This window comes from Ceratotherium simum, chromosome 22 (assembly GCF_057802395.1).
Source record: "Ceratotherium simum simum isolate JZ-2026a chromosome 22, ASM5780239v1, whole genome shotgun sequence".
Taxonomy (NCBI): Eukaryota; Metazoa; Chordata; class Mammalia; order Perissodactyla; family Rhinocerotidae; genus Ceratotherium; species Ceratotherium simum.
The window spans coordinates 2,708,145-2,729,456 of NC_141921.1; the positions used below are offsets into that span (position 1 = coordinate 2,708,145).

Consider the following 21,312-nt stretch of genomic DNA (forward strand, 5'->3'; position numbering starts at 1 on the left):
ATGTTCATTGCTACATTGTATATAAGGGAGAAAAAATGGGAAACAATCCAATTATCTTTCAATAGGAAGTAGTCAAATTTCATATAGTTATACTGCAAGAGAAGAGTCAGCAATTTTTTTTTATAAAGGGCCATATAGTAAATATTTCAGGGTTTGCAGGCCATAGGTCTCTGTTGCAGCTACTCAACTCTGTCAATGTAGGGCAAGAGCTGTGTTCCAATAAGACTTTATTTACAAAACCAGACAGTAGGCTGAATTTGGCCTTCACACCACAGTTTACTGAGTGCTGTTATAGAATACTATATCGCTTAGAAAAAGGCAATAGAAAATGTGGGGAAAATTTTCAAAATATATTATTAACTGAAAAAAGCAAGTTACAGATAATATGCATAGCATGATCACATTTATGTAAAATGTGCTACACTTATAATGCACAATACATATAGGCATATTTTCCATACAATGTATATCATAACTGCATTTTTACACGATCTGGAGGTGCCTACAGCAAACTGATGTCAGAGGTCAGCTCTAGGGAGGGAAGTGAGAGGGGAGACTGGAGGGGTGCTGGTGGGGGAGGCTGAAGGAAGACTTTACGTTTTTATTTCAAACATGTATTACTTCTGCAACAATAACTAAAAATTAAAAACTGGGAAATGATTAATTAGGGAAAAAAAAGATATCAGGAAAGGCATCTGAGATCTTGAGAGAACAGTAAAGCCATCAAGATGTCCGCTGTTGGGAGCAGAGGAGGGGCCATTCTATTGGTGTCGGCGTTCAGTGTGGGCCAAGCATACCACTCAGGATGTGTATCTGAAGGGCCTCCGACTGAATCACATGGCAGGAAGGTCATGGGCTGCAATCTTTTTGCCAATAAGGAAGGAATTATTTTTAAGTCAACACCTCAATATCTCATGCTTCTGTTCTGTTCATCCCACACTCACTTTCACAATCAACAAGAATCCACTTTTATTGGTGTTGGGTCTGAATCATATCCCCTCAACATTCATATGTTGAAGTCCTGACCCCAAAACTTCAGAATTGGACTGTATTTGGAGCTAGGGTTTTTAAAGGGGTAAATAAGTTCAAATGAGGTCATTATGGAGGGCCCAAATCCAATATGGCTGGTGTCCTTAAAAAAGAGGAAATTAGGACACAGACACATACAGAGGAAAGACCATGTGGTGACACAGGGAGAGGATGGCCATCTACAAGCCAAGGAGAGAAGCCTCAGAAGAAATAATCCTGCTGACACATTGGTCTCAGACTTCTAGCTTCCAGACTGTGAGAAAATAAATTTCTGTTGCTTAAGCCAACTACCTTGTGGGACTTTGTTATGGCAGCCCTAGCACGCTCATACAATTAGTCTGAAAGATAACAGAATTTGGTCATCTTTTCATATGTGTCTACACGCACTTACAGGATTCTATCCTATCTGGTAGGTGGGCTGTGATCTCAGAGCAATTAAACCATAATGAATGAGAGCTGCATTTCACAGAACCTGCACCTCATCCTGAGTGGGCCACAACATGGCTTGATCACTTTGTGGTGATTACTACATCTCCCTGTTTCCTCGTCTGTGAAGACCTAGCTGGTCATATTGATCTGTTTCAATTCAACCAATATTCAGTGAGAGGCTATTATAGGAAAAGCTCTCAAGGGGCTGAGGAGATGAAAAAGATGAATCAGAAGCAGCCTCTGCCCTCAAAGAGTTTACATTCAAGTTAGGGGACAAGATGCAAAGCAAAGACAAAGTGGCAGGGAAGTAACAATACCAAATGTCACTAGGAGCTCGGTGGGTGTGCTGGGTGCTGGGGAAGCAGAGATAATGAGGAGCTCTCACCCCAGGCAGACGGACACTCCAATAGATGTCCCAGCCCTGTTGGGCTGTGAGGGTAGGACACACAAGGGACTCTGGGAGCAACAGGAGGGGACTAAGCCAGCCTGGACAGTGTCTAGGAAGGGAGGCGGGTGTCAAGAAGAGAGCCTAGAGAATGATGCCTAGGTGTGTTACTCAGTTTGAGCTGTCACAACAAAGCACCACAGACTGGGTGACTCAAAGAACAGACATTGATTTTCTCACAGTTCTGGAGGTTGGAAGTCTAAGATCAAGGCGCTGTCAGAGTTGGTTTCTGGTGAGAACTCTCTTCCTGGGTTGCAAACGGTCGCCTTCTTGCTGTGTTCTCACATGGCCTCTTCTCTGTACACATGATGAGAGAGAGCTCTCTGGTGTCCCTTCCTCTTCTTATAAGGACACTAGTGCTACCTGATTAGGGCCCCACCCTTATGACCTCATTTAGCCTTAATTACCTCCCTAAAGGCCGTATCTCCAAACATAGTTGCATTGAGGGTTATGACTTCAAAAACACGTGAATTTTAGGGGGACACAATTCAGTCCATAACACTATGCAAAGAGTTAGCCAGGTTAGGAATATGGGGAATGACATTCCAGAAAGAAGGACCTAACTTCGTTAAGTCTCAGAAGAAAAGAGTGTGATGCATTCAAGGAACTGAACCTGAACATAACGTACATGATGAAGAGAAGTTAGAATCAAGGCTGACTGAATCTTGACAGATAAAAAAACTGTGGCCTGGGAGATGAAAGTAAGCAATGGCAGAGTGTAGATTCAAACCCCTCTCCATCTCACCCCAAAGCCCATTTTCTTTGTACTGGGTCACACGTTAGCCCTGGTTATACCAGCAACTATAGTGCAAAGCAGAATGTGAACAGGGCTACTGCAAAGTGTGGTTGGGTCAGAGAAGAGGTATCTTTGGGGGACATCAGGGAAGGCTGCATGGAAGATGTGGCTTCTTACCTGGGCCTTGGAAATGGAACTGGGCTGAGAGGAGTGAGCAGTAGAGTGGTAAGGGGTTAAAGGAGAGGAGGAGCCTCACGCAGAGACATAGAGGGGAAGCATGAGCCATGTTACGCAGGCGGGACTGGGCAAGCCACCTGTTGTGGACTGAATGTGTTCCCCCAAAGTTCAAATCATGAGGGTGCAGCCCTCATGAATGGGATTAGTGCTCTTATAAAAGAGACCCTACGGTGCCCCTTCCACCTTGTGAGGATACAACGAGAAGTCTGCAACCTGAAAGAGCGCCCTCACCTGACCATGCTGGCACCCTGGTCTCAGATTTGCAGCCTTCAGAACAGTGAGGAATAGATTTTTGTTGTTATAAACTACCCGGTCTGTGGTATTTTATTATAGCAGCCCAAATAGACTAAGACACCACCTTAGGGGGACAGTGAGAGCTGCCTCATGGATGCACTGCAGTGGAATCCTCCAAAAAAGACCCTCTTCTTTCCCCAAAGCTAATAGTCACGTTTGAAGAGAAATCATTCCCTGCCTCTGAGCAGCTAGAAGGCAGTGACTCACCCCAAGGCCGCCTGCTCCGATCCTGGAATGGGGTCGTATTGGCTGCAGTCGTCTTCAATGGCCCTGACGTCTTCACAGTCATCCTCATCAGAGCCATCAAGGCAGTCCCTGTCTCCATTACACACGAGGTGGCGTTTCAGGCAGCGACCTGAGAGAGAAGAGGCTGTGGATGCTTCGAGAGCCTCCCGGACTCTTCCTTCTCCCTCATGACCCGCATCCGTAGTCACCAAGTCCAAGTCCCCCTCTGATATAGCCCTTCAATCCTCTCCATCCTGTTCCATCCTCTCTCCGTCCTCACTGCCTCTGCCCTCCTTCAAGCCTCGCTGTCTCCCACCTGCAGCCCCTCAGCTCAGGGCCTGCCCCAGGCTCCCCTCTAAAATCCATCCTCCACATAGCCGCCCAGTGATCTTTCTAAAATGCCAGTCTGACCATGTCATCCCCCAACTCTGTACCCTCCAGTGGCTCCCCATTCCCCATCTTCCAAATGCCACGATCTGGTCCCCGGCTACCCACCTGGCCCATCACCTGCAGCTCTTCCCACAGCCCTGACCTGCAGTTATCCTGCACTGATAGCCAGTCCCTAAATCCCTGTGCTTTTGCACCTTCTTTCTCCTAGCAAACTCTTTTATTTTCTAAGTCTCAGCTCAAGTACCATTTTGAAGCCTGCTCTGACTCCCCGAAGCAGCTTTGGGCACACCCTGCCAGAGAGTCCAATTGGACCACGATGTACGCCCATTACACTGGCTTCACACAATATTGTCATCGACTACTTGTAGGTCTCTCTCCCAAAGAGACTAGGAGTACCTTGACATCAGGCACATTATTTTTTCGTCTCTATATCACCAGCAGGTAGCATACTTCCTGGCACACACTATGTGCCTATTCAATATTTATTCAATGAATGGATGAATGAGCAAATTGTACCTTTTCTAAGTGAATCAACAGATATTCCTAAAAACTTGCATTAAAATTACTTAGGCTGCTGGCTTGGCTTAAAATGCAGATTCCTGGGCCCCGTCCCAAACCTACAGAATGACAGCGTCTAGGGGAAGGGCTCAGGAGTCTGCATTTTAACAAGTTCCCGGGTAACTGTGTTGCACATGAAGTTTGACAAGCACAGCTGTTATCCTGCTGGAATGCTACTCACCTGTCTCCTTACACTGGAAATCCTGTCCACACTGTGGTTGCCTTAGACAAGAGGTGGGACTGTGACAGCTGGCTTCATCCCAGACATCGCCGCTGCAGATGGTTCCCCCATACTTGTTTGGCTGCAGGAGGCTCCGGTATCGGTACTAAATCAGATTTGGGACCAGACACATTCACTGTCTATCCATCAACCAAGATTTGTGCAGGCAGATCTCAGCTCAACATACAAACAACTGTCTATTGATTGAGAGCTAAAGAGGTGTCTTTTGAGGGGATCTGTTCATCAACAGTAGTATTCAACCAGAGGTGGCACAATCACCAGCTGGAATGTTAAATAGGGCCTCCAAGCATCAAACGAAAGGCTTAGATGAGATATTTCTTGGGTCTTCCTACTTGCTGGGAAGGACCTCCTTTCCCCCTTCTTCACCCAGTTAGTACCTATTCATCTTTTAAGATTCATGGCTTACCACCTCTGAAGGCCTTCCCTAACTAAGCAACATATTCTGCAGTTCCCTGTGCTTCCCTCTCTCCTAGCACTTGTCATATAAGGTTGTCATTGATTATCCGCTTATTTGTTTGCCTTTCCCACTAGTTTAGGAGCAATTTGCATATGGGGGTAGGTGTGGCAAAGGGAGGCCCATGTCTTATTTGGCTTCATCCACTTGGCACTTGATCTATAGTCAGGGACACAGGAGGCACTTTTAGAAGATATTTGTTGCTTTTCCTTTGCAGCATTTCTTCTGGTCATGGCATCTCCTCTTTCCTTGTGACATATCTCATGGTTCAGGTGGGGAAGACTCTAACCCCTAAGTCACAGGGATGTGTGGGTCTGAACCAGGCTGGGCAACAAGAACACTGTATCAGCCAAGTTGCAATGACTGGTTCAGGGATTGGTTTATGACTCCACAGTAGGGCAATCATAGTCTTCTTGGGGGGATTTCCTTTCAGAGCTATTGGAAAAGACAGTTTCTTTTTACTGACGTTGCTAGGAACTGTGGGCATCAAGTGGTCATCTTGCCTACTATGTAGAAAGAATCCATTCAAGAGATAGACAAAGACCACTCTGAAGACATCAACTGAGGCCCTGGGCCCAGCTTTGACTGCAGATGAATAAATCCTTGTTGAAGGAAGGACAGAAAGAATAAAAATGATACCAATCTTGGAGCTCTATGGTTTCATGATACTGCTTTCTATAGGGTGTACAGTGTCAGGCACTAGCATAGAAGGAGGAAGCTGAACACTGGGATATTCAGAGAGATATGAGGTCCCATCCCTTCCTTCAAGAAGTTTGGAGTCTAGTTGAGGAGATAAAATATCTAACAATACAAAACACGCTGATGGAGAGCTCCATACGGAATGTCTAATAAGGGAAAGTGTGGTGCCACATTTTCTGCTGCGTTTTACCTTGGCTCAGCCCACAGACTCCTCCTTCAAGACTGTTAGTAAGTAAGAAAGTAATGATTTGAGCAGCAAGAGAAGTGCGTTCCCAAACTGAATCTATATCTTACTTGCTGTGTAACGTATCAGTGCCTAGTACTTTGTGCCTCAGTTTCTCAATCTGTAAAATCAGGTGGTTGACCTAGTTGACCTCACCAATTACAATTGCTAATGATTTTTTCACCTATGTCCTCTAGTTGAAAGAGTATGGGCATGAGAATTTAGACAGACTTCGGTTCAGATCCCAGATTCACTTACCAACTGACCGTGAGCAAGTCACTTACCTTTTCTGAGCTTCTGTTTTCTAATATGTAAAATGGCTGTGATGACACCTTACCTTGAAAGGGTTTTGTGAGAACTAAGTGAAAGAATGTACTAGGAAGCACCTAGCCCTGCGCCTGGCATATCATTGGTGCTCAATGAACAGAAGTAGTTTCCACATCATTATTTTTTTCAGTGCAGCCTTCTCCAGGTGATTGCAGTGGGTGAGTTGTGGAGCAATGCAGCTTCCCCCTCTCTGTCCTCTTGCCCACTTCTGTCTGCTTAACTGCTCATTAGCAAAGAGAGCAAAGAGATAGAGGTAGCAAGAAGAGGTGAAAATCACACCTGTCCATTTGTCTTCCTTGCCTTTCAATTAATAACAGTGATAAGAGATTTGTAAACTCTGTGGGAAGAGATTAAAATTAATGATCAATTTGGGAATATGAGGATATTTTAATTTTCTACCCACATCTTGCCCCACAATGCAGTAAATAAAGGAGTGCTCAGCATTCCAATGTAGAGCCAATTCTCTTTCTCACTCTTTAAAAAGTTTATCAGAGTTTTAAGACCTGCAGTTACCAACGTGATGATAATGGTGATGGTAGCTACCATTTATCGAGTGCTTACTGTTTTTTATTTTTTTGTGAGGATGATTAGCCCTGAGCTAACATCCATTGCCAATCCTCCTCTCTTTTGCTGAAGAAGACTGGCCCTGGGCTAACATCCGTGCCCATCTTCCTCTACTTTATATGTGGGCCGCCGCCACAGCATGGCTTGACAAGCAGTGTGTCGGTCCACGCCCGGGATCCGAACCCACGAACCCTCAGCCGCTGAAGCAGAGCGCGCGAACTTTGCTACGCCACCGGGCCGGTCCTTGAGTGCTTAATATTGACCAAACGCTTCACAATCTTTATCTCTTTTAATCCTCACAAGTTTAGGAGGTGAAGTACCATTATCAATCCCATTTTCAGCTGGGTTGGAATTCCAGTCCTGCCACTTACTGTATATGTGTCACTAGGTAAATTACTTAACGTCTCTGGCTCTCAGTTTTCTTATCCGTAAAATAGGATATATCTGAGAGTGTTGTAAAGATTAGCGATAATGCACGTAAAGAAATCGGCACTTTGCCTGGTTCCTGGTACGCACTCAATAATAATAATTATCAACCTCATCATTATTCTTGTGGCCAGCTGTTGGGCTACTCCAGGGAATTATGACTGAGTGGGAATTGGATTAGCTGACTGCTAATATTGCTTATTACTCTCCATATAGTTCAGGGGGAGGCAGTAAAGCGAAGTGGTCAGACACGTGGGCATTTTGGAATCAGAATGACCAAGTTTTAAATCTAGGTTCTGCCACTTTCTTAATGGGTGACCTAAGCAAACGGACAATGATATCACTTACAGTTGGCTGTGAAAGTCAAATAAGACAATTTATTTAAAGCACTAAAACAGTGCCTTGTATATAGAAATTACTCAATAAATGGTAACTATTAATGCCATTATTATCCTTCCTGTGGTTTCTATACAGTCATGTTTCGCTTAATGATGGGTATACATTCTGAGAAATGTGTTGTTAGGCAATTTTGTCATTGCACGAACATCATAGGGTACACTTACACAAACCTAGATGGTGTAGCCTACTACACACCTAGGCTGTATGGTACTAATCTTATGGGGCCACTGTCATACGTGTGGTCGATCATTGACTGAAATATTGTTACATGGCTCATGACTGTACTTGGAATGGTGGTACAGCCATGGGGTTCATTTCCACTGGCTCCCTATTTTCTAAGTTGTTGTCAAATAATGAAGAATGGTGTTGCAGACAGGTTGGTGCAGACACTCCCTTAGGGACTTCTCTGTGCCAATCCCTGTGGTTGGTATCATTAAGACATAATTTTCTTTTCTAGCTAGTAGATAATGTTTCTTTCCCAAAATGCACGTTTTTGGGTAATTTTGAGAGGAAGAAACATATTAATAAAAAGAAACTAGGGTGGCATTTCACTTAAATAATTAACAGAATTTAATTATTTTAAGGATTACTTTAAAGACTTTTTTTGAGTCCTTGAGGAAATACTTCAATTCTGATTTAAACTGTAAGTCATTCACCTGTGCTATCTGCTATTGAAACTGCAACATGTGAGAAAGACGTGGTTTAGGATGTATGACAGGTGGAATAATGGCCATGCAAAGAAATCAAGTCCTAATCCTTGAAAGTTGTAAATGTTACCTAATTTGGAAAAAAGGGTCTTTGCAAATATTATTAAAGTTTGTGAGATGAGATTACTCTGGATTATCTGGGTCGGCCCTAAATGCCATCACAGTGTCCTTGTAAGAGGAACGTAGACGGAGATTTAACAGACACACAAAGGAGACACACAGAAGAAGAGGAGGCAGTGTAACCACAGAGGCAGAGGGGAGAGAGGTGCAGCCACAAGTCAAGGACTGTCAACAGCCACCAGAAGCCAGAAGAGGCAGAGAACACGCTCTCCCCTGCAGCCTCCAGAGGGAGCGTGGCCCTGCCAACATCTTAATTTCAGAATTCTGGCCTCCAGAACTATGAGAGAATAAATATCTGCTGTTTTAAGCTACTCAGTTGGTGGCAATTTATTACAGCAGACTCAGAAAACTAATACAGGATATCAAGGCAAAATGAGGTTTTGGAGGCAGATAGTTTTAAACAGGGAGTGGTCTAGGATTCTTCGGCACATCTCAGAGATAAGAGAGGTAGAATAACCAGTATCAGGCTTTGAAGTTGAATAGACTATGTCCAAATTGTGTTTCCATCTGTGATGATTTTGAAGTCCATGTGATTTGGAACAACTCATCAAACACGCACAAGGTAGCCCCACACCTAACTGAGGAGTGGGTCTGGAGGCAGGAGGACCACCAGGAGATTCTGCAATTGCTCATTTGAGAGAAGAGAAGGGTTTGATTCAAAGCAGCGGGAGTGGGGTTGGAGAGGAGGACACAGATAGTAATAGCAAAAACAGCTAACACTTATTCAACACTTACCATGTGCCAGATGCTCTGAAAAGCGCTTTGCATGCATTACTCATTTAATACGCACAATAACTCTATGATGTGAGTACTACTGCTACTCCCATTTATAGATAAGGAATCGGAGCACAGAGAGGATAAAAAATATGCCCAAAGTAAGACAGCAAATAAGATGCAAAGCCAGGATCTAAACTGCAGAACCGGAGCTTAAACACTTAGACTTGACAGTAATGTACCAATAGACAAGGATCAGGCAGTGGTGTACCAAGTGGGGGAGGTGGGACGCTGGATGCATCCAATAAAGGCATGTGGCATCTGAAGAGATTTTTAAACCATAATAAACCAGAAGTTAGTCTGGTTTTTATTACCACAAGCCAGTGATTCTGAAAAAAGTCAGAATTTTATTTTATTTATTTATTTACTTACTTTCATTGAAGTATAGTTGACATACCAAAATTATATTAGTTTCACATGTACAACACAGTGATTTGATATTTGTATGTACTATGAAACGATCACCACGGTTTAAGTCTAGTCACCATCTGTCACCATACAAAGTTATTACAATATTATTGACTATATTCCTTATGCTGTACATTACGTCCCCATGATTTACTTATTTTATAACTGGAAGTTTGTAACCTCTTAATCCTCTTCACCTATTTTGCCCATCCCCCACCTCCTTCCCCTCCGGAGACCACCAGTTTGTTCTCTGTATCTATGACTTTGTTTCTGTTTTGTTTTGTTTGTTCACTTGTTTTGTTTTTCAGGTTCCACATATGAGTTAGACCATCCATATTTGTCTTTCTCTGTCTGACTTATTTTACTTACTATAATACCCTCTAGGTCCATCCACATTGTTGCAAATGGCAAGATTTCTTTTTTTATGGCTGAGTAGTAGTCCATTGTGTATATATACCACATCTTCTTTATTCATTCCTCTACTGATGGACACTTAGGTTGCTTCCTTGTGTTGGCTATTGTAAATAATGCTGCAATGAACATAGGGGTGCATATATCCTTTCAAATTAGTGTTTTAGGTTTTTTTTTTTTTGGATAAATACCCAGAAATGGAATTGCTGGATGATATGGTATTTCTATTTTTAATTTTTGAGGAACTTCTGTACTGTTTTCCATAGTGGCTGTGCCAATTTACATTCTCACCAATTTACACTCCCACCAACAGTGCACAAGGGTTCCCTTTTCTCCACATCCTTGCCAACACTTGCTATTTGTTGTTTTTTTGATAATAGCCATTGTAACAGGTGTGAGGTGATATCTTATTGTGGTTTTGATTTGCCTTTCCCAGATGATTAATGATGTAAAGCATCTTTTCATGTACCTGTTGGTCATCTGTATGTCTTCTTTGGAAAAATATCTATTCAGGTTGTCTGCCCATTTTTTAATCAAGTGTTTGGTTTTTTGATATTGAGTTGTATGAGTTCTTTATATCTTTTGGATGTTAACCCCTTATCAGATATATCATTTGTGAATACCTTCTCCCATTAGGTAGGTTGCCTTTTCATTTTGTGGATGGTTTCTTTCACTGTATAAAAGCTTTTTAGTTTGATATAGACTCACTTGTTAATTTTTGCTTTTTTTCCATCTCCTGAGGAGATGGATCCAAAAAACGTACTGCTAAAAGGATGCCAAAGAATTAACTGCTTATGTTTTCTTCTAGGAGTTTTACGGTTTCGGGTCTTAATTTAAATCTTTAATCCGTTTTGGCTTTATTTTTTTTATATGGTGTAAGAAAGTGTTCCAGTTTCATTCTTTTGCAAGTAGCTGTCCAGTTTTTCCAACACCATTTTTTGAAGAGACTGTCTTTTCCCCATTGTATATTATTTCTTCTTTTGTTGTAGATTAATTGACCATATAAGTGTGGGTTTATTTCTGGGCTATCGTGTTCCATTGATCTGTGTGTCTGTTTTTGTGCCAGTACCATGCTGTTTTGATTACTATAGCTTTGTAGTATAGTTTGAAATCAAGGAGCATGATACCTCCAGCTTTGTTCTTCTTTCTCAAGATTGCTTTGGCTATTTCGGGTCTCGTGGTTCCATACAAATTTTAGGATTATTTGTTCTAGCTCTGTGAAAAACGCCATTGGTATTTTGATAAGCATTGCACTGAATCTGTAGATGGCTTTGGGTAGTATGGACATTTTAACAATATTAATTCTTCTAATTCATGAGCATGGAATGTCTTTCCATTTATTTGTGTCATCTTCAATTTCTTTTATGAATATCTTATGGTTATCAGAGTACAGGTCTTTCACCTCCTTGGTTAAATTTATTCCTAGGTATTTTATTCTTTTTGATGTAATTGTAAATAGGATTGTTTTCTTAATTTGTCTTTCTAACAGTTCATTTTTAGTGTAAAGAAATACAACAGATTTCTGTATATTGATTTTGTACCCTGCAACTTTACTGAATTCATTTATTAGTTCTAATAATTTTTTGGTGGAGTCTTTAGGGTTTTCTATATATGGTGTCATGTTATCCACAAATAGTGACAGTTTTACCTCTTCCTTTCCAATTTGGATGCCTTTTGTTTCTTTTTCTTGTCGATTGCTCTGTCTAGAACTTACAGTACTATGTGGAATAAAAGTGGCAAGAGTGGGCATCCTTGTCTGGTTCCTGATCCTAAGATCCTAAGCTTTCAGATTTCACAGTTCGGTAAGATGTTAGCTATGGGCTTGTCATATATGGCCTTTATTATGTTGAGATATGTCCCCTCTATATCCACTTTGTTGAGAAGTTTCATCATAAATGGATGTTGAATTTTGTCAAGCGTTTTTTCTACATCTATTGAGATGATCATGTGGTTTTTACTCTTCATTTTGCTAATGTGGTGTATCACATTGATTGATTTGTGGATGTTGAACCAACCTTCCACCCCTGGGATAAATCCCACTTGATCATGCTGTATGATCCTTTTAATGTATTGTTGAATTTGGTTTGCTAAATTTCGTTGAGGATTTTTGCGTTTATGTTCATCATAAATATTGGCTTGTAATTTTCTTTTTTTGCAATATCTGTCTGGTTTTGGTATCAGGATAATGCCGGCCTCATAGAATGAGTTTGGAAGCTTTCTTTCCTCTTCAATTTTCTGGAATAGTTTGAGAAGTATGGGTATTAACTCTCCTTTAAATGTTTGGTAGAATTTACCCGTAAAGCCAACTGGTCCTGGACTTTCATTTGTTGGGAGTTTTTTGATTACTGATTCAATTTCATTACTAGTAATTGGTCTGTTCAGATTTTCTATTTCCTCCTGATTCAGTCTTGGAAGATTGTATGTTTCTAAGAATTTACGTATTTCTTCTAGGTTGTCCGATTTGTTGGCATATAATTGTTCGTGGTAATTTCTTATGATCCTTTGCATTTCTGTGGTGTCAGTTGTAACTTCTTCTCTTTCACTTATAATTTCATTTATTTGGGCCCTCTCTCTTTTTTTCTTGATGAATCTGGCTAAAGATTTGTCAATTTTATCTTTTCAAAGAATCAGCTCTTAGTTTCATTGATATTTTCTTTTTTTTTTTTTTTCAGTCTCTATTTTACTTATCTCCACTCTTGTCTTTATTATTCCTTCCTACTATTAACTTTGGGCTTTGTTTGTTCTTCTTCTTCTATTTCCTTTAGGTGTAAGGTTAGATTGTTTATTGGAGATTTCTTGTTGCTTAAGGTAGGCCTGCATTGCCGTGAACTTTCCTCTTATAACTGCTTGTGCTGCGTTCCATGGATTTTGGAACATCGTGTTTCCATTTTCATTTGTCTCAAGGTATTTTTTAAATTTCCTCTTTGATTTCTTCATTGACCCATTGGCTGTTTAGTAGCTGTTGTTTAGCTTCCACGTGTTTGTGTTTTTTCCAATTTTCTTCTTGTAATTATTTCTAGTTTCATACCGTTGAGGTCATAAAAGATATTTGATATGATTTCAATCTCCTTAAATTTGTTGAGACTTGTTTTGTGGCCTAACATGTGATCTATTCTGGAGAATGTTCCATGTGCACTTGAAAATAATGTGTATTCTGCTGTTTTCAATGGAAGATTCTGTATATATGTATTAAGTCCATCTGGTCTAATGTGTTGTTTAAGGCCAATGTTTCCTTATTGATTTTCTGTCTGGATGATCTATCCATTGATGTAAGTGGGGTGTTAAAGTCCCCTACTATTATTATACTACTGTCAATTTCTCCCTTTATGTCTATTAATATTTGATTTATGTATTTAGGTGCTCCTATGTTGGGTGCATAGATATTTACAAGTGTTATATCCTTTTGTTGGATTTACCTTTTTATCGTTAGATAATCCCTTTGTCACTTCTCATAGACTTTGTTTTAAAGTCTATTTTGTCTGATAAAAGTATTGCTACCCTAAATTTCTTTTCATTTCCATTTAAATAGAATATCTTTTTCCATCCCTTCACTTTCAGATCTGTGTGTGTATTTAGATCTGAAGCAAGTCTCTTGTAGGCAGCATACATATGGGTCTTATTTTTCTCAGCCACCCTATGTCTTTTTTTAAAATTATTGTATTGAGGTCACATTGTTTTATAACACTCTGCAGATTTCAGGTGTACATCATTATATTTCAGTTTCTGTGCAGACTGCATGGTGTTCACCGTCAAAAGTCTAGTTTCTACCCATCACTATACATATGTGCCCCTTTACTCTTTTTGCCCTCCCCCCATCCCTTTCCCCTTTTGATTGGAGCATTTAGTCCACTTAAATTTAAACTAATTATTGATAGGTATATGCTTATTGCCACTTTGTTAATTTTTTTCTGGTTGTTTTTGTAGTTCTTCTCTGTTCCTTTCTTTTTGCTCTCTTCCATTGTGATTTGATGTTTTTCTTCAGTGTGATGTTTCTATTTCTTTCTCTTTATTTCTTGTGTATTTATTATAGGCTTTTGGTTTGCAGTTACCGTGAGGTTCATATATAACAACCTATGTATAGCAGTCTATTTTAAGATGATGGCGGCTTAAGTTCCAGCACATTCTAAAAGCACTACATTTTAACTCCTGCCCCCCATTTTATGTTTTTGATGTCATATTTCACATTTTTTAAATTTTGTGTATCCCTTAACTACTTATTGTAGATATAGATGATTTTACTACTTTTTTCTTTTAACCATCATACTAGCTATATAGATGGTTGATTCACTACTTTTACTATATGTTTGCCTTTACCAATGAGATTTTTTCCCTCATAGTTTTTTCTTTTCTTTTTTTTTTTAATTTTTTGTTTATTGCAGTAACATTGGTTTATAACATTGTAAAAATTTCAGGTGTACATCATTGTACTTCTATTTCGTCATAGATTACATCATGTTCACCACCAAAATACTAATTACAACCCATCACCACACACATGTACCGAATTATCCCTTTCACCCTCCTCCCTCCCCCCTTCCCCTCTGGTAACCACCAATCCAATCTCTGTCCCTATGTGTTTGTTTATTGTTGTTATTATCTACTACTTAATGAAGGAAATCATACGGTATTTGACCTTCTCCCTCTGACTTATTTCACTTTGCATTATACCCTCAATGTCCATCCATGATGTCACAAATGGCTGGATTTCATCGTTTCTTATGGCTGAGTAGTATTCCATTGTGTATATATACCACAGCTTCTTTATCCATTCGTCCCTTGATGGGCACTTAGGTTGCTTCCAAGTCTTGGCTATTGTGAATAATGCTGCAATGAACACATGGGTGCATGTACCTTTACAAATTGGTGTTTTCAAGTTCTTTGGAAAAATACCCAGCAGTGGGATAGCTGGATCACATGGTAGTTCTATCCTTGATTTTTTGAGGAATCTCCATACTGTTTTCCATAGTGGCTGCACCAGTTTGCACTCCCACCAGCAGTGTATGAGAGTTCCCTTCTCTCCACATCCTCTCCAACACATGTTGTTTCCTGTATTGTTAATTATAGCCATTCTGACTGGCGTCAGGTGATATCTCATTGTAGTTTTGATTTGCATTTCCCTGATAGTGATTTTGAACATCTTTTCATGTGTCTGTTGGCCATCTGCATATCTTCTTTGGAGAAATGTCTGTTCAGGTCTTTTGCCCATTTTTTAATTGGGTTGGTAGTTTTTTTGTTGGTAAGATGCATGAGTTCTTTATATATTTTGGAGATTAAGCCCTTATCAGAAGTATGGTTTGCAAATATCTTCTCCCAATTGTTAGGTTGTCTTTTCGTTTTGTTGATGGTTTCCTTTGCTGTGCAGAAGCTTTTTAGTTTGATGTAGTCCCATTTGTTTATTTTTTCTATTGTTTCTCTTGCCCGGTCAGACGTGGTGTTTGAGAAGATGTTGCTAAGACTGATGTCGAAGAGCGTACTGCCTATGTTTTCTTCTAGAAGTTTCATAGTTTCAGGTCTTACATTCAAGTCTTTAATCCATTTGGAGTTAATTTTTGTGTATGGTGTAAGGTAAGGGTCTACTTTCATTTTTTGCATATGGCTATCCAGTTTTCCCAACACCATTTGTTGAAGAGACTTTCTTTTCCCCATTGTATGTTCTTGGCTCCTTTGTCAAAGATTAGCTGTCCATAGATGTGTGGGTTTATTTCTGGGCTTTCGATTCTATTCCATTGATCTGTGTGTCTGTTTTTGTGCCAGTACCATGCTGTTTTGGTTACTACAGCTTTGTAGTATATTTTGAAATCAGGGAGTGTGATACCTCCAGCTTTGTTCTTTTTTCTCAGGATTCCTTTAGCTATTCGGGGTCTTTTGTTGTTCCATATAAATTTTAGGATTCTTTGTTCTATTTCCGTGAAAAATGTTGTTGGAACTTTGACAGGGATTGCATTGAATCTATAGATGGCTTTAGGAAGTATGGACATCTTAACTATGTTAATTCTTCCAATCCAAGAGCATGGAATATCTTTCCATTTCTTTGTGTCTTCTTCAATTTCTTTCAGAAATGTTTTATAGTTTTCGGTGCACAGATCTTTCACTTCTTTGGTTAAGTTTATTCCTAGGTATTTTATTCTTTTTGTTGCAATTGTAAATGGGATGGTATTCTTAATTTCTCTTTCTGCTACTTCGTTGTTAGTGTACAGAAATGCAACTGATTTTTGTATGTTGATTTTGTATCCTGCAACTTTACCATATTCGTTTATTACTTCTAAAAGTTTTCTGGTGGATTCTTTAGGGTTTTCTATATATACAATCATGTCATCTGCAAATAGTGACAGTTTCACTTCTTCCTTTCCAATTTGGATCCCTTTTATTTCTTTCTCTTGCCTGATTGCTCTGGCTAGGACTTCCAGTACTATGTTAAATAGGAGTGGTGACAGTGGGTATCCTTGTCTGGTTCCTGTTCTTAGAGGGATGGCTTTCAGTTTTTCACCATTGAGGATGATATTAGCTGTGGGTTTCTCATATATGGTCTTTATTATGTTGAGGTACTTTCCTTCTATACCCATTTTATTCAGAGTTTTTATCATAAATGGATGCTGTATCTTGTCAAATGCTTTCTCTGCATCTATTGAGATGATCATGTGATTTTTATTCTTCATTTTATTAATGTGGTGTATTACGCTGATTGATTTGCGAATGTTAAACCATCCCTGCATCCCTGGAATAAATCCCACTTGATCATGGTGTATAATCTTTTTAACGTATTATTGTATGCGATTTGCTAGTATTTTATTGAGGATTTTTGCATCGATGTTCATCAGTGATATTGGCCTGTAATTTTCTTTTTTTGTTTTGTCCTTGTCTGGTTTTGGTATCAGGGTAATGTCAGCTTCGTAGAATGAGTTAGGGAGCTTCCCCCCCTCCTCAATTTTTTGGAAGAGTTTGAGAAGGATAGGTATTAAGTCTTCTTTGAATATTTGGTAGAATTCACCAGGGAAGCCGTCTGGTCCTGGACTTTTATTTTTGGGGAGGTTTGTGATTACTGTTTCGATCTCCTTACTGGTGATTGGTCTATTCAAATTCTCTACTTCTTCTTGATCCAGTTTTGGAAGGTTGCATGAGTCTAAGAATTTATCCATTTCTTCCAGATTGTCGAATTGGTTGGCATATAGCTTTTCATAGTATTCTCTTATAATCTTTTGTATTTCTGAGGTGTCTGTTGTAACCTCTCCTCTTTCATTTCTGATTTTATTTATTTGTGCCTTCTTTCTTGGTGAGTCTAGCTAAAGGTTTGTCTATTTTGTTGATCTTTTCAAAGAACCAGCTCTTGGTTTTATTAATTTTTTCTATTGTTTTTTTGGTCTCTATTTCATTTATTTCTGCTCTGATTTTTATTAGTTCCCTTCTTCTACTGATTTTGGGCTTTGTTTGTTCTTCTTTCTCCAGTTCCTTCAGGTGCATTGTTAGATTGTTTATTTGAGATTTTTCTTGTTTGTTGAGATAGGCCTGTATCGCTATAAACTTCCCTCTTAGAACTGCTTTTGCTGTATCCCATAAATTCTGGCATGTCGTATTTTCATTTTCATTTGTCTCCAGGTATTTTTTGATTTCTTCTTTGATTTCTTCATTAACCCAGTCGTTGTTCAGTAGCATTTTGTTTAATCTCCATGTATTTGTGGCTTTTCTGATTTTCTTCCTATAGTTGATTTCTAGTTTCATAACCGTTGTGGTCAGAAAAGATGCTTGGTATTATTTCAATCTTCTTAAATTTATGGAGACTTGTTTTGTGGCCTAATATGTGATCAATCCTGGAGAATGTTCCATGTGCCTTTGAAAAGAACGTGTATTCTTCGGTTTTTTGGATGGAATGCTCTGTATATATCTACTAGGTCCATCTGTTCTAGTGTGTCGTTTAAGGCCAATGTTTCCTTATTGATCTTCTGTTTGGATGATCTATCCGTTGGTGTAAGTGGAGTGTTAAAGTCCCCTACTATTATTATGTTACTGTCTATTTCTGTTTTTATGTCTGTTAATAATTGCTTTATATATTTAGGTGCACCTATATTGGGTGCGTAGATATTTACAAGTGTTATATCCTCTTGTTGGATTGTTCCCTTGATCATTATGTAATGCCCTTCTTTGTCTCTTTTTACAGTTTTTGTTTTAAAGTCTATTTTGTCTGATATGAGTACTGCTACCCCAGCTTTCTTTTCATTGCCATTTGCGTGGAGTATCTTTTTCCATCCCTTCACTTTCAGTTTGTGAGTGTCTTTAGGTCTGAAGTGTGTCTCTTGTATGCAGCATATATATGGGTCTTGTTTTTTTATCCAGTCAGCCACCCTATGCCTTTTAATTGGAGCATTTAGTCCATTGACGTTTAAAGTAGCTATTGATAAGTATGTACTTACTGCCATTTTTTGACTTTTTTTTTTTTCTCAGTGTTTTAGTAGTCCTTCTCTGTTCCTTTCTTCTTCTATACAGAATTGATGGTCACTTTAGTTTGACCTTTGTCTGAAAGCTGTACTCTTTAACTCCCCTCCTCCCTCATGTTTTTGATATCATATCTAACCTCTTTGTTGTGCATTTGTATCCATTACGTTCTAATCATGGAAATAGAGAATTTTTCCTATTTGTGGTCTTTTCTTTTCCCCTTAAATCAGTCCCTTTAACATTTCTTGTAGCACTGGTTTCTTGGTGACAAACTCCTTTAATTTTTGCTTATCTGGGAAAATTTTGATCTCTCCTTCCATTTTGAATGATAACCTTGCTGGGTAGAGTATTCTTGGCTGTAAGTTTTTTCCTTTTAGCACTTTAAATATATCGTGCCATTCTCTTCTAGCCTGTAAGGCTTCTGCTGAGAAGTCAGCTGATAGCCTTATGGGGTTTCCTTTGTACGTAACTTGACATTCTCTTGCGGCTTTTAGGATTCTCTCTTTATCTTTAATTCTGGACATTTTGATTATGATGTGTCTTGGTGTGGGCCTCTTTGGGTTTATCTTGTTTGGGGCTCTCTGTGCTTCCTGTACCTGGATGTCTGTTTCCTTCCTTAGGTTAGGGAAGTTTTCATCTATTATTTCTTGAAATAGATTCTCTGACCCCTTGTCTCGCTCTTCTCCTTCCGGGACACATATAACACGGATGTTAGTGCGCTTGATGTTGTCCCAGAGGTCCCTTAGACTGTCCTCAGTCTTTTTAATTCTTTTCTCTTTTACCTGTTCACCTCGGGTAATTTCTTCTAGTCTTTCGTCCAGCTCACAGATCCGTTCTTCTGTATCCTCTACTCTGCTTTTGAGTCCCTCTAATGAATTTTTCATTTCCAGTATTGTATTCTTCATTTCTGATTGGTTCTTTTTATATCTTCCATTTCTTTGTTGACATTCTCACTGAGTTCATCTATTCTTCTCCCCAGATCAGTGAGCATCCTTAACACTCTTAGTTTGAACTCTCTGTCGGGTAGGTTGCTCATTTCTGTTTCACTTAGTTCCTTTTCTGGGGTTTTGTCCTGTTCCCTTACTTGGAATGTATTCTTTTGCCTCTTCATTTTGCCTCTTTCCCTGTGCTTGTGTCTACGTATTAGGTAGGTCAGCTACGTCTCCTGCTCTTGGATAGGTGACCTTATGTAAGTGATGCCTTAGGAGGCTTCCAGTGTGCTTCCTTCAGTTCTCAATGTTCCAGGGGTGACCCCTATGTGGGCTACGTGTGTCCTTCTGCTGTGGCCTGTTTGCTCTCCCTGTAGGCGCCCAGGGAGGCTGAGTTATGCTCCTGGCCAGCTGTTGTAATGCTCAGCTGCTTGTAGCTGTTGTGGGCCCTTCAGTCTCTTTATCAGCTGTGGGGAGCCCCAGCACAGTTGGCTGCAAGTTCTAATACCACATTTGTGTTGCAGTATTTCTTTTAAGTGAGTAGGCCCCCACTGTGGCAGGTTGTTAGGCTCAGGGCCTTACAATTGCTGTAAGCCTCTAGCCTATTAGGTCTCTTGTCAGCTCTCTGAGGATTGCAGCTGGGTGGGGCTGGCCTCAGGCACAGGAGCACCCAATTGTTTCAGGTTTTGGAAGGTGGGGCAAACCTCCTATGTGGGTCTTTGAGAAGCACAAGTCTTCTGCGGCTGAGAAGCCCTGCCGCCCACAGGTCCACACACACAGTCAACACAGTCCTGCCCCGTGTGAGTGCCCCGACCTCCCCAAGCGGACCCAGTCTCTCCACGGCGGGAGCCCCACACACTCTGCCACCGCCCCACACTCTCCACCGGCTCCTTGTGCACACCCTGCCCCGCTCAAGTCGGCTCAGTTGCCAGGCTGCAGAGAATCCAGTCACCAATCTATGCAGGACCACAAGTTGCCTGAGGGCTTGTTGTTGGGTGGGGCCAGTCTCTAGGGTGGGCTGCCTGCCCTGGCTGAGCTGGATTAAATCGGTGCTCTAGCGGGTGGGGCAGACCCTGGGCTAGCAGGCCTCAGGGAGAACTCCCATGGCGTCTGTGTCAGCACACCCACACCAGGCCACAACAATGGCCGCCGCCAATGTCCCAGTCCCTGGAGAGGTCTCACCCCTCACCGAGATGCACTCAGGGCCTATTAGGTGAGTCTCTTGTCACCAAAGCACTGTACACCTTTCTTTCTGGTGATTTTAGGATGCTTCCTGAAACGGGTGAGTTTGCGCGCAGGCCCTTTAAGAGCCAGTTTTAGTTTCTTTGTGAACCGGGTTTTCTGGGGGTGCTCCCCAGTGTTTTAGTAGCAGGCACAGTCAGATATTATGCCGCTGGTCTCGATTGTGCTGGGTCCACAAAATGCCCACAGCGGGGGCGCTCCCCGGCTCAGGGCCCCACGCCTCCAGGGACCTGTGAGATGCTCCCGGCGGCCGTGAAGCTGGAGGCTTGTGAAGGCGGCGTTTTTCCTCTCCAGAAGGGAGACTCTGCCTCTTCCACCTCAGTTAGGATTGTCCCTTGTTGCAGGAGTTCCTCTCATCCAGTTTTCAGTTCTGTCTCAGGGGTAATTTTTCCACGAGTAGTTGTAAATTTGCTGTGTCCACGGGAGGAGGTGAGTTCTGAGTCTGCCTACGCCGCCATCTTGACTCTGCCTCCATCCCTCATAGTTTTCTTATTTCTAGTTATAGCCTTTTCTTTTCTATTTAAAGAAGTCTGTTTAACATTTCTTATAAGGCTAGTTTAGTGGTGATGAACTCCTTTAGCTTTTGTTTATCTGGGAAACTCTTTATCTCTCTTTCAG

At 40.7% G+C, this 21,312-nt stretch overlaps 1 protein-coding gene across 3 annotated transcripts in view; it reads right to left on the bottom strand.

The window, feature by feature from the left end:
• C8A (complement C8 alpha chain) overlaps window positions 1–21,312 on the bottom strand; it is a 76,543-nt gene that overhangs the window by 34,549 nt on the left and 20,682 nt on the right. For all 3 annotated transcript variants that reach the window (XM_004438609.3, XM_087445773.1, XM_087445772.1), the window contains exons 3-4: window positions 4,525–4,669; window positions 3,378–3,525 (exon numbers count right to left, since the gene is read on the bottom strand). In XM_004438609.3, coding sequence (XP_004438666.1) covers window positions 3,378–3,525; window positions 4,525–4,669 — 293 coding nt within the window. The remainder of the gene's footprint in view (window positions 1–3,377; window positions 3,526–4,524; window positions 4,670–21,312) is intronic.